The following is a 13,921-nucleotide window of genomic DNA, read 5'->3' on the forward strand; positions in this document are numbered from 1 at the left end:
CCGTGTCCCCAGGAGTGAGAGCCGTCCGGTGTCCTACTAGGTTCTTTTATGTTGGGAGATTCACTGCAGCTATGCTAATTAAACCTCTTCCAGGCACCATTACCTGAATCAATCCCCCAAACAGTCCCTCCCGCAGCTGAGCCAAACCATGCCCCACTACTACAGTATCCAAAGTAAAAAGAGTCTTTCTGCAGGAATATTATTACTGCTGCAAAAAAGTTGTATTTCACTGCTGTACTTATTAAAGGTGCTGCAAAGCAAATTCCAAGATTTGCTTCTCAGTACATTATATACGTGTAAAATGAGTTGCTGAAAGCATGTGCAAAGTTTGAAAACTTTGTCGCACTGAAATGTGGAGTTAGACCGTTGGACAGTTTCTTATCCATCTTCAGCTCAGGTTTTTTCAGGCGGGGCTAAAAGCTAACCTATCTACGTCACAACAACCTATCTACGTCACAACAACCAACTACGTCAGATCACAGACGGTTTATATAACCTTCTGCATGGCTCCTCCTCTCACACAGTGAAACGCTATAAAAGCCTGGAGCTCATTTACATAAGAGGTCATCCCACTGGACTTCAGTTCTACTCCTGCTGTAGTCAGATTGTTATTGTACATCAGCTAGCTGCTACAGGACGTCTCCCTCCATCCCCAAGGAATCTTTCCTGGAAGCAAGAACCTCCAAAGCAGCGCTGCATCGCTGTTTAAATGTCCTACTGATGAAGAAAGGAAAAAGAGGTGGATTGATTTCATGAAGAGCTAAAGGAGACGTTAGGATTAACACCAACAGCCGCGTCTGCAGGGATCATTTCATGACGAATAGTTTCACTAACTTCCACCGGAGACGGATGGAGTTCACGGACGCACCGGTTCTCCTGCAGCGCGGAGCCGAACCGAGCTTCACCCTCCCGGCCGTTCATCTCCCGGTCGCACCGGCACCGTCTGCTGCCGCCAGCAGTTCACCACTCAGTGTAAGTTCTGTGTGCTTGTTATAATTGTACTAAATAACTTTTCCACAGTAACTCTGCAATATTTAGTCCGCGGTGCAAACCCCTAACGTGATTTTACTCGGTGTAGAATAACGGTATTCTCATGAAATGGTAGCTAACGTTCTAATTAGCTTCTATTGAGCTCGTAGCCGAGCAGAGTTCAGAGGAAAATGCTCCGATAACTGCGAACAACCAATACTTCTGTGGTGTGATAAACTTAAAACTCATTTTCATTTCTACTTTACAGCATCTTTAAAGGTTGTGCTTAATTTAAGTGCTTTATATACTGTTGGTTTGTATTCTATTGTTAGGATCTCTGTCTGACCCTAGTCACCCTGACATGGTCCATAGCTTCCATCGTCAAAACCCCAACAAGCCTGGCGGTTCGCCAAGAGGCTCCCGTTGAAGGGGGGGGGGGGGGTACTGTTAGGCTCTCTGTCTGACCCTAGTGTGTTTTACCTTTGTTTTTCCCCGATCGCCTCTCCTCATGTGTTTTGTCATTCCCCTGTCTGACTAATAGTCCAAAATCCAAAGAGAGTAATGTGAAACACAAAAAAGAACAGCGAATCCTGTCCTGTGTAAAGCTGGAACCAGTAAATGCTCGACAGAAAACCTTATTCTGTAATTACATTTCAGCTGGGCAGAATGAAAGTTAAAGAGGTCTCCGATTGGAGATATCTCGATCTGGAATTATAACTCATCAGAATGAAATCGAAGATATCAGACACTGGAGTCACACTTGTCGTTATTGCAGATAACTTTATCGAGAAATGTCACACATATAAATGTCAGAAGGGGCGCCATTTGTCCGAGGAGGAATGTCGCAGTGGATGTCTGAAAAGCTGTTTGACAGGGAATGATTCAATGATGGATATCTGCAATACATATCCAGTTAGATTGGACTTCACAGTGAAGTACGAGACATCTGGTGTCCACCTATTAAACTGTAGACATACATTTTATCTGCATATGTGCAGACTCTGTGATTTATAATGAGTGCGATGCAGTAGATGTAATTTTAAGGATTTTGTTTTGTGGAAAAAACATAAAAATGTAACATTAATTTGGTCTTAATGCAGCTCTCAAGGGGATCTTTAATATTTGCTGCAGCATTTCAATCAATAGGATGTTCTTCAGGCCCAAATCTCACATTTGTGTAATTTTTCATCTCACACTACAGGAGTTTTCCTCAAATAATGATTTCATATTATTTGTGAGGTAGTTGCCGTATGTTTGTTTGTTTCTCAGTTCTCTTGTCACTCTTCTGTCTGACTCTCTAACCATGGCAGCCGCCACACTCTCTAGCCCCCGCAGCCGCTACGGACTCTCCTCCTGTTCCTGTCTCCGGATGAGTCACCAACGCCGGGCCACTAGCTTTTGGCCGTGTTGGGAAACCACACACTCTATCCTGCCTGCTGCCCTGTTTCGGACCTCGGGAGACCACACACTCTATTGAACCTGCTAGCCTGCCACAGATTCATCCTCCACCATAAATAAAGACTGTTCTGTACCTGAACTCGATTCTGTGTCTGCATTTGGGTCCAGTCCTGCCGCACCACATAACGTAATGGACCGACCCAGCAGCCACAGACTCGGGTCTTAAGACCATTACTCTGTTCCAATCAGGCCCGCCGGAGCTTACCCAGTTGAACCCAAAACAGGTTTTGAAGGAACCCGCCTGGCCTTCTGGGAACCCCCCAGGAGGAGGTGACATCGGGTTCACCGGTCCTGCCACTCTGCCGGCTCCTGTCCTGGTCCTGCAACATACCTAGCCTCAGTCTTTGAGGACTCAACCTCTGAGACAGAGTCTTCAGCCCCAACAGAGTCTTCGGCCCCGGCAACCACCACAGACTCTCTTTTGGCCAGATCGATGATGCCGTCCCTCCCGTTCCTGCCTCCGGCTGGGTCGACGCCACGCCCCCTGCTACTGCCTCAATTAATGCCTCAATGTCCGGCCAACAAGCTCCGCCACGCTCTCCATCCCCTGAGACTTATTTCGCATACGACCTCATGGTGGTGAGGTCTGCTCTGGAATCATTTTATTCTGATGTTCTGAAACCTGACTTTGACTAGCACTTGTTAGGTCTCAGATTGATGGAGTCCGTAGTGACAGACCGGTCCTGGCTGACTGCTATACCCTCTGTTTGTAAGACTTTGAATAACATGACCAAACCAAGGAAATGCCTAGAGGGGTTTTTGGGAAACCCCCGTGGTTCACAGGGGTGGCCCAGTCTTGACACCGCTGCTCTGCCGCAGTACCTGTGTCAAGCAGCTTCAGACTTAATTGCATCACTGCCTAAGTCAGCCTCAGTATCTCCAGCCTCTCCAGCCTCTCCATTGGCTTCCGAATCAATGTCATCAACCCCGGCAAGAGAGCCAGATGCCACGCCTCCTGCCTCAGTCTTTGGCTGGGTCGATGCCACGCCTCCAGTTCCTGCTTCCGGCTAGGTCGATGCCGCACCTCCTGCTCCTGCCTCCGGCTGGGTTGTCAGCACACCTCCAGCTTGGGGTCCGGAGCGATTCCACCTTCGCCGCCGACGGTCTCCTGCTATGCTGCCAAAGGGGTCCTGCCTTCGCCGCCAACGTCCTCCAGCTCAGCGCCCGGAAGGGTTCTACCTTCGCCGCCGACGCTTCCCTTCTCTGCGGCCGAAAGGGTCCCGCCTTTGCCAACGACCTCCTGCTCTACGCCCAGAGGGGTCCTGCCTTAGCCAACGCTCCCCTACTGGCCTCCAAATGAATATACGTCATTGGCTTTCTGCCGTCCTCCCAGTGAATCTCGGCCTTCGTGGTCGACTCCCTTTTCTGCCACACTGTCGTCCTCCGGAGGGATCACTCAAGTCCGTACTGCCTCGAGGTCGCCTTCCAGATAGATTCCTCAAGTCTGTCCTGCTTTGTGGTCGTCCTCCGGAGAGGTTCTTCAACTCTGTCCTGCCTCATGGCCATCCTCCGCAGCGGTCACTCAAGTCTGTCCTGACTCATGGCGGTCCTCCGGAGCGGTTACTCAAGTCTGTCCTACCTCATGGTTGTCCTCCGGAGAGGTCACTCAAGTCTGTCCAGCCACGAGGTCATAAGCTCACAAGAATCTCCTTCTACTGCAGTTTATTGGACTGAGAACATGGAGGAAGAGATTTAAAGTTCACATCAGGACTGTCTTCAGTTGAAACATGTTCAGGATCAAAAGGAGTGATGCATCTCTACAGGAACAATGTCCCTGTTAGTGTGAATCATCCAGCAAATAAAATCGTCCCCATGAGTAGTCGCTGGATGAGCTGCAGTCCAGATGTTGTTCTTAGAAAGAGAGTCATCAGCCCTTTACTGTCAAAACCTGCTTAATAATAGGAACTAAATAAAAACATGTTGTCCTTCCAATACCGATGGAACTGAATATTTTGATACCTCGGAACAACCCCCCCTCCCCCCGCCTTCCCCCAGGAGGAGATGGAGCAGTCTGAAACATCAGTTTGAGCTCCGGCCACTCCGACGCAGTGAAGACACCACTGAGATGATCCGCTTGTCTTCAGTCCAACATATTACTGTACATAGTTGACATTTTTCTGTATGATTTCTTTGAATTTTAAATGTGTTGCATTTTTGTTTTTATTATTTGATTTATTGATTTAATTTTTAGTTTTCTTTAATGTTTCTACTTTATTGATTTATTGCTCTTGTTTGTTTTACACATTTATTAACTACCAATTATTACTTTGTGTTGTAATGTTTTGAGATATTTGGTTGAATTTATCGAACAAACCTGATGACTAACTTGTTCCTTCTTTATTGGCTTGTTTTAATGTAAGTAGTGATATAAACATGTGATGCAGTAGAACAGGGCGTCCATGTGGCAGGAGGTGAAGCGGGAACAAGGAGTCGAATGGTGAAGTCACACTGCAGTAGACCTGAGTCACAAACCACCTTGTTAACATTTTGTAAATTGTCCAAAATGTGCAGCTTTGTTTGTCTCTGGGGTGAAAACCTGAAGTGGAGTTGTTGAACATCTCCAGAAGGTTCTGCAGCCGTTTAGTGAGACAGAGAGACGGGAGCTCTGGGGGGGGGGGACATTTACACGGGGAAGAAACAAAATACCTGACGGGCAGAAAGACTCAAACTAATGACTGCACTTAAAAAAACGAATTATTTTATATTGTTTCAGATCAGCTTTGGTTTTCATTTTTCTCTGATGGCCTACAAACATATTCATGAAAGGACTTCATTCACCAACCATTCTTCTACTCAGATATTTACCAGTATCTTCATATTTGGGATTTATAGTACTGGTTTGGTCCCTCTGACTGATAAATGATTATATATGAGATCAATAGGTTATTAATACGGAAGCATCGGTGTGTACGCAGCATCTGCTGCAATTGGAGCTGGTTTTAAACTTCTTTATAACCAGCTGTAGTGCACAGATGATACCCAACCATCCCGCGTTTTATTTTGTAGGTTCTTCAAATCATGTCTAATAACCCTGGTGAATATGAAGTTGTTTCATATTTCCTACAAAAAAGTTAGAGGGGGATACAAATTCTATCAGCCTGTATTTTCATATAATTTTTTTTTTTTTTTTTTTTTTTTTAAAGTACATGATGGTAGGACATCACCATAACCAATTTTTGCCTGAAAATACAGTCTGATAGATGTTGTATCCCCCACTAACTCTTTGTAGAAAAGATACAACTTTTCCAATGTCACCATGGTTACTAAACAGGATGTGAACTATATTCAGAATAAAACACATGATGGCAGGACATTGTCACACTCTAGTAGTTCTCCACTGTAGAGACATCAATCTCTGGCTGACCAAGAGTTGAATTACAGACTTTGACTTTATGATCTGGGCACAGTTTGCATGTGGCCAGCCAAAACAATTTAGCCTCCTAAAAACGATTTGCCTGAACCCTCACACATGTAACACACAGCAGCCTGTGATGTAAGACACAGTAAAAGAGTTGTTTTTAAAAATCAGGGGAAAAAAGGGATGACTTTCCTCATTTATGTTCTGTCCGTGAAATGGGGAGTGTAAGTGTAACCTGTGGTCAACAATGCAGCCACTACAGGCCGCCACAGTGACCGTAGACCGACCTGTGTTGTAACAATTTGTCAATATTTTGAGGGCTATATGAGGATGATGTTTTCTTTATATTATAATATAAATAATAGTATCTCCAAGTATTGGCCTACGTATAAAAAAAAAAAAGTGCACACCAACTCTCTTATTTCAAAAGGAAGCGGAGTAAAGAAACACATCTCAAGTTTCCGAGCGGACCCTGAACACATCATTTTGTAGCGTGGCGAGGGCGGAGCGTGTGACGTCACCGAGGCTCTGGCTGTTTATTGTTCCTTCCTGAGCAACGACAGAGAAAAACAGGCTAACAGGCTTGTCAGCTACTTTTTTTTTCTCCACACGGTTCGCGGTTGGTTTTACGAAAGTGTAACGGTCGAGACAGCTGACTGCACAAACCCAGGGGCCATGGCGTATGCGTACCTCTTCAAATACATCATCATTGGAGACACGGGTAAGCTGCAGCAAAGTGCCAGCTAGACTGCTAGTTAGCATTCAGCTAGCTCTTAGCTGTTAGCTCGCGGTGTATTTCCGCAGTGTTGGACAGTCCAGTGACGTGGACCAGCAGGGACACGGGGACACAGGGAGGGACGCAGGGAGGGACGGCAGCCCACGGTCTCACTCGAAACATACTTGTATAGTATTTAAAACACATTGACAGTGCAGGCACCTGGACCCGAGCTGCTCCTGTCCTCCCGCAGCGGAGCTGCTGACGCCGGCAGGCCGAGGACGGAGGCCTTTGGTCCGTTTGCGTCGAGGGTGGGGGTGCTAGCCTAGCATTAGCGGCTCCACTGGATATTTAGCAAACAACTGTCACGACAGCAGATTAATGCGCCGCTGGATCTTTAAACATAAGATAAATGAAATAGTAGGGACGTGTTTTTGTTACAGTATGCATTAGAAACCACACAGTCAACATGAGCTCGGGTTCTCACTGTTGAAGGCCAGGACCACAAGCTAAAGCCTCCACTCGTCCCTGAGATGGCGTAGAGGAGCTCTACTTTCTCTCCACATCTCTGCTCAGTGGTTGGAGTCGTTGAGGGGTTTTCATCTTTGTGTTTTGTCTGTCTCAGATTGTTGTATATTTTAGATTCAGTAGCCAGCTGAATGGAAAGCCCGGGATAAGGAGATGCTGAGGAGGGCCCTGGTCTTTGAGCTCAGTGAGCCAGCAGGTGCGTTTCTGATGCTGTTGGGTTACAGAGATGGAGCAGCAGTCAGAAAAGCAAACAGGGTTAAAACAGCAGTCATCTGAGCTGGATTGAGAAATGTGATGGGATCGTTTACCTCTGGGAAGCAAACCAAAGACCTTCCTCAGATATACAACCAGGAGGCCAATAGTTGTTCTCTGCCAAGAAAGCACCAATTAATCATCATCAGGTTAGAGGATTAAATTCTGATAGATGTATTACAGTGGGAGTTCATCAATATATTGGGGAGAGACTCTATATGTTGGTTGTTTTATGTGATCAGATGATTGGATGGTGGCGGGCTGCATGTTTACTTCAGTGTGATTGTGAAACAGGTTCATGTTTTGCCTGCTGTTGTTGTGTATCACTAGTAGTGAGTGGTAAGGACAGCTGCAGCCAAGGTCCTGTTTTGATTACATATATGTTCACAACAGAAATACTCCTCCTGTGCAGTGCTCACATCTACAGGAATGCAGGTTTTCTCAGTGAAATAAGAGCACAAATTATTGCCTATCTAAGTTTTAGTTTAACAGTCACCAACTGCCCTTTAATGGTTGTCATAATACAACATTGAGAAAAACACTTCTGCTCTGTTTTGGTGACAATGCACATATGTGTGATCCACCTTCATGAACAGTATCTGTTGTACGTATGTGTATGCATATATATTTATATATGTTGTGTAGAAAAGGGGGCTGCGGGGCCGAAACATTTCACAAAGATTGTTTTTCTTGCAGAGTTTGTGTGTTGTTGCGTTAGATTTTACAGTGTGTGAGTATTTTTGCACCTCCAATAGGTGCACTTTGACATTTTCCTTTCCTGTATGTTTAGGGTGGTTAGTACACAACCAGTAGTTTTTAAAACTGCTCCAAAATGTGTCTGTGGGTTGCCACAAAATCTTATATCCTAATTGTTTCCCGCAGAGAGGAGGAACTATTTGATCCTATTTTACATCATACCACACGATTTGGCTGCGGTCTGTTTGGCTGTACTCTGAGTCACATTGATCCAAGAAACGCATCAAAAGTAAAACTTGAAAAAAGAAGACACATCTGGTAAAAAGAGAGATGTCATTCACAGCAGGAACAAAAACTTTGCATTTTGATTCCAGAACCGAATGTCAGTTCTTTCTTCTGAACAATAAATAGACCACGGCTCAACAAGTTAAAAAAAGATACACTTTTTCATCGTTAAAGTTTCACTTCTTGTGTTCATATTTTGAAGAAGGGAGACTTGTCTGACTCCCAATGCTGAGTTATTGACAATAAAGGCAAAAGGCAAATGCTGCAGCTTTGAAAGTGATGAGACCCAAAGCTGCAGGAGGTTTGCTAATTCGAGATCATGTGATTTCTGAGAGATCAATAGTTACGCTGGTTGAAATTGCACGTGTGCAACATAAACACACAGATCATGTTAAGCTAGAAGCTAACCTTCAGGGGCCACATTTGTGCACTGTTGTATGTTGTGATGCGACCTAATGAATTGTGTGGAGAGGTATTATTTGTCAAGGTGTTTGCTGATGGTAATATAAGACTGAACAAGCAGTCAGTCAGGTTCTGTTCAACCTGGACTCATCGTTTATTTGGTGAGAGTAAAGGATGTTGCTTCTTCCAAATTCTTCATGACATCGGCCTCCCAAGTTTTTGACATCGGACATCGTTTAGAAGGACAGTTTAGTTTTTTTTAATGGTATTTTTATGTGAGTGTTGTCTGTAAAACACTACCAGAGACCAACGTCCCCATTTTCAGTGAGCATCTTTGAGGCTGTGACCAACAAGGTTTATGTATTTCTGTTAGAACTGACTAAAATCTTGAGGTACTGTTAATGATTTAAAGTGTTTTGACAGATGTCTGCTGGAATGTCAGGTTTTACATTTTGTTTTACATAATCAGAATTTTTTTTTTTTTTTTTTTTTTTTACCCCTAGTTTGTGAAACAGCCTGTCAGGTCTTTGTCTCATCCTCCTGCACACCAATAGAGATTCCCTGCTTGTTGCCTTGTACTGCCGTGTGTTATCTGTCCTTTATCATCGATTTTTATTCATGGACTCCATGACATGTTGCATTTAAGCGTGTCTGTTTGTAACCATGGAACTGCCATGTTGAGTCAAGGCAAATAATTCTCCAGCTATTATTTTAAAGGCCCACAAGCATCCTCCAGATAGACGTCTGGTTCCCATGGTGGTCCATGCTGTCTGGGAATGGCTGCTTTATGGCAGAAACTCACCGTAAAGACCTCGATCTCCCCTGATCCAGGTCATGGTGAAAACGATGAAATAAGCATATTCAGCCTCCATTCAGTTCTGGGGAAGAGACTTTGCTCTACGATGCAGCGGAGTAGCAGCAGGGATTCCCAGAAATAAATAATTATTGATTGGGCTGTTCTGAGTAATATAAAAATATGGGAATTCTGATTTAAGATGGACTTTCCAGTGGTCTCCAGCCAAGCTGTCCACAGATCGGGTTGACAGGAAGACAAACTCAGTCCAAACAGAAAATTATAGCTTCTGTACATGTTTAAACCTCTAAAAATAGGCACACTGCCGGTAGGTCTGCACATTTCCAGAGACAAACCTTTTTTTTTTGTGCGTTTTGACCCCATTTCAAGAATTATGAGGTGCTTTTTGACGTATCAGTTGTCCCTAAGAGAAGCCCAGACATGTTTCTGGGAGGGATTTATTGGTATTAAAGGTTAATGCAGCTATTAAAACAATACTATAACTTAAATAAATGAATATTTGATATGGAGTAAAAAATTAGGGAAACCCACCATTTGGTCACAGAAACTTTTAAACAGATGATCCTGGGTTGGTTGTCTACATGTATCGGCCTACAACAGGGATCCTCGGCAGCCGGCAGTCCAGCCGTATTGTGGTTAAAGTTTGGTCTTCTTTGACAGTAGCTGCTAACTCAGTTTTACTCTTCTTCACCAACTGCTTGTTAAATCTCATGTCAAGGTTAATTTATATGAAATTTTCTTCTACAAACAGTTGTCTGTATTTACTATTTAACTGTACCTAAAATATTTTTGTCATTATCCATCATCTGCCGATTATCAGTTGTATAGATTTTGTTAATTGATAACTTATTTGGTCTATGAAACTCCAGATATCTGTGAAAAGTGCCCAATAAGGATGCGTTTGTTAATTCAATCACTCAAAGCACAAGTGAAACAGATCAGGAGTTGAACTAAAGCATGTTCATATAATAGAAGCTAAAGGTGCCTCCCACAGACGGTATTTAAAAGTGGACATTGTTCCCAGGTCTGAAAATGGTTCCGATGCAGAAGGTCCTTAAACTGCAATACCAGCGAGTGCCACTAGAGGTCGGCTCCAAAAAGCCTCCGGCTCCATAGACTCCCATTCAACTTCTCTCATCAAATCCAAAGTGAATAAAATGTGTCCATCAGTTATCTCGGTGTTGTTAGCTAAAGTCACTCCTTCTTATTAGTTTTCTGGAGGTCCATCTGAAAATAATCCCTCATTCATTAGAAAATAAATAAAAATATTCTATTGATAAAATTGAGGGTAGACTGACTGAACAATACAATGACTCGCTATCGGCACCTATTTCACAAAGTGGTATTGCAAGATGGGATTTCATTCTTACAAACCACATCTTTAATAACTGTGTAAGTAACAATTAAAATGTTTAAAAGATCCCTAATTATTATGTACAACATTCAAAAATCTTAAGTAATCTGCTTCATGAGGGCTGATAATGACCTAACAACCCTACTGTCATCAGCTTCAGACATTTCTATATCCTGATTGGTCTACAGAAGTATGTGATGTCACTTTTTTTAAGCTGAGTAAGACGGGTAAAACCTGAATGAATCCAAAATGTTTTAAATCTTTCAGACTTGTGTTCAAGTTGGATCCTTTCACTCAGAGTAGGAAGCTGCGCTAAGAAACTTCTCTAAATTCTTCTAGTTCTGGTTGTACAGGTTGTTTTGGTTTTAATCCAGAGTGTGAGAGTTCTTAAATCCTTCTGTCATATGGCACATCAAGCTTTAGATTAGTTGCCACAATAGACCAGTTCATGTTGTCAGACTTGCCGTCAGATTCCTCAGCAGGGTTTGTGGTCAGTCTACTGGCCTGCTTAAGGTTAAGTTTTTTGCTGTAAGTGAGGAGAGCAGCTTCTTACTGGCTTGCTTCAGCACCACTGATTGACTCTTTAGTTGTTTTTCGTTGTTGTTGTTGTTCTTCTTCGTCCATTTTTTTTCTTCCACTTTTAAGGGTTTTTAGCCACACTGGTGGGTTAGCAATGGCAGCTGGTTGGTCGTCCCACCGATGTAGTCCAGAGGGAGATATATTGACAAATGTGGAATAGATTGCCATGAAAACGCTCAATAATATTGGTGATTCTTTGGTTTTACATTTGGTTGCCAACAGCAGGTAAATGTCAGTATGTGCAGTAGTTTGGTTTTTGACTAGACATCTGCAGAACCAATAACGGCCCCTTCAGCCTCAGTTGTACTTTGTGTCTAGAGCTAATTAGCATGCTAACTAGCATGCTAACAGGCCTAATTAATATGGAGAACCATTATATCTGCTAAACATCAGTATTTTAAATCAGCTGTTGTCTCTTCTCGTCTCCTTACAGTCACTTATCCAGTATAACCTAATCTTTGAAACACTGAGGATCTTTTTTCATCAGCCTACATTGTCCTTTGAAACATGTCATTACATAAGTATTGATCTGTGGATGTCCACAAGTGGCAGTCATTGCCACCGAGGACTTGTTGCTATGACAACAGGTTAAACCATTTTACATTACCTGGAAAAATCACATTAAGCAGGTGTCGTAGTACTAAGAAGGGAGCCCTGGTTTATGTTTCTTTTTACCAGAAGTATGCCATCTACATTTTTGTGAATCCTTTCCCATCGTCAGCATGTAGATCTTTACCTGCTGTAGATCTGTACCTGCTGTAGATCTGTACCTGCTGTTGGTCTTTACCTGCTGTTGGTCTTTACCTGCTGTAGGTCTTTACCTGCTGTAGATCTTTACCTGGTGTAGGTCTTTACCTGCTGTAGGTCTTTACCTGCTGTAGATCTGTACCTGCTGTAGGTCTTTACCTGCTGTAGGTCTTTACCTGCTGTAGATCTGTACTTGCTGTTGGTCTTTACCTGCTGTAGATCTTTACCTGCTGTAGATCTTTACCTGGTGTAGGTCTTTACCTGCTGTAGGTCTTTACCTGCTGTAGATCTTTACCTGCTGTAGATCTTTACCTGCTGTAGGTCTTTACCTGCTGTAGGTCTTTACCTGCTGTAGATCTTTACCTGCTGTAGGTCTTTACCTGCTGTAGGTCTTTACCTGCTGTAGGTCTGTACCTGCTGTAGGTCTTTACCTGCTGTAGATCTGTACCTGCTGTAGGTCTTTACCTGCTGTAGGTCTTTACCTGCTGTAGATCTGTACCTGCTGTAGGTCTTTACCTGCTGTAGATCTGTACTTGCTGTTGGTCTTTACCTGCTGTAGATCTGTACCTGCTGTAGGTCTTTACCTGCTGTAGATCTGTACCTGCTGTAGGTCTTTACCTGCTGTAGATCTGTACCTGCTGTAGGTCTTTACCTGCTGTAGGTCTGTACCTGCTGTAGGTCTTTACCTGCTGTAGATCTGTACTTGCTGTAGGTCTTTACCTGCTGTAGGTCTTTACCTGCTGTAGGTCTGTACCTGCTGTAGGTCTTTACCTGCTGTAGGTCTGTACCTGCTGTAGATCTTTACCTGCTGTAGGTCTTTACCTGCTGTAGGTCTGTACTTGCTGTAGATCTTTACCTGCTGTAGGTCTGTACCTGCTGTAGGTCTGTACCTGCTGTAGATCTTTACCTGCTGTAGGTCTTTACCTGCTGTAGATCTTTACCTGCTGTAGGTCTGTACCTGCTGTAGATCTTTACCTGCTGTAGGTCTTTACCTGCTGTAGGTCTGTACCTGCTGTAGGTCTTTACCTGCTGTAGGTCTTTACCTGCTGTAGGTCTGTACCTGCTGTAGATCTTTACCTGCTGTAGGTCTGTACCTGCTGTAGATCTTTACCTGCTGTAGGTCTTTACCTGCTGTAGATCTTTACCTGCTGTAGGTCTTTACCTGCTGTAGGTCTTTACCTGCTGTAGGTCTGTACTTGCTGTAGGTCTGTACCTGCTGTAGGTCTGTACCTGCTGTAGGTCTTTACCTGCTGTAGGTCTGTACCTGCTGTAGGTCTTTACCTGCTGTAGGTCTGTACCTGCTGTAGATCTTTACCTGCTGTAGGTCTTTACCTGCTGTAGGTCTTTACCTGCTGTAGGTCTGTACCTGCTGTAGGTCTGTACCTGCTGTAGGTCTTTACCTGCTGTAGGCCTGTACCTGCTGTAGGCCTGTACCTGCTGTAGGTCTGTACCTGCTGTAGGTCTGTACTTGCTGTAGGTCTGTACCTGCTGTAGGTCTGTACCTGCTGTAGGTCTGTACCTGGTGATACAGGACAGAGAAGCAGAGCGTCGGTTGGTGCTTCACATCTGTTGAGTCAGACTGGTGTTCGCTTAAATATTCCAGCTGACGATAATCCGGTCAACCTGCTCTCTTTTTGTTTTCAGCCCAGCAGGTCTGTCCAAACGTAGCGTTATCTCTTCACCATGATGCGCTGTTCCCTCAGCGAGAACGTGTAGGATTGGCCTCCTCCAATGAAACATAATACATAATAGGCCTCACTCTGA

The 13,921-nt window shown here is 43.9% G+C and overlaps 1 protein-coding gene across 1 annotated transcript in view; it reads left to right on the top strand.

Annotated features, from left to right (window-relative positions):
• Window positions 1–6,301: 6,301 nt before the first annotated feature.
• rab2a (RAB2A, member RAS oncogene family) overlaps window positions 6,302–13,921 on the top strand; it is a 29,468-nt gene continuing 21,848 nt past the window's right edge. The window contains exon 1 of the mRNA XM_069173233.1: window positions 6,302–6,506. Within this exon, the coding sequence (XP_069029334.1) occupies window positions 6,461–6,506 (46 nt within the window). The 5' untranslated portion in view covers window positions 6,302–6,460. The remainder of the gene's footprint in view (window positions 6,507–13,921) is intronic.

The sequence above is a fragment of the Embiotoca jacksoni genome, unplaced genomic scaffold (assembly GCF_022577435.1).
Source record: "Embiotoca jacksoni isolate LCO1_2020_lvr unplaced genomic scaffold, fEmbJac1.0.p SCAF_59, whole genome shotgun sequence".
Taxonomy (NCBI): domain Eukaryota; kingdom Metazoa; phylum Chordata; class Actinopteri; family Embiotocidae; genus Embiotoca; species Embiotoca jacksoni.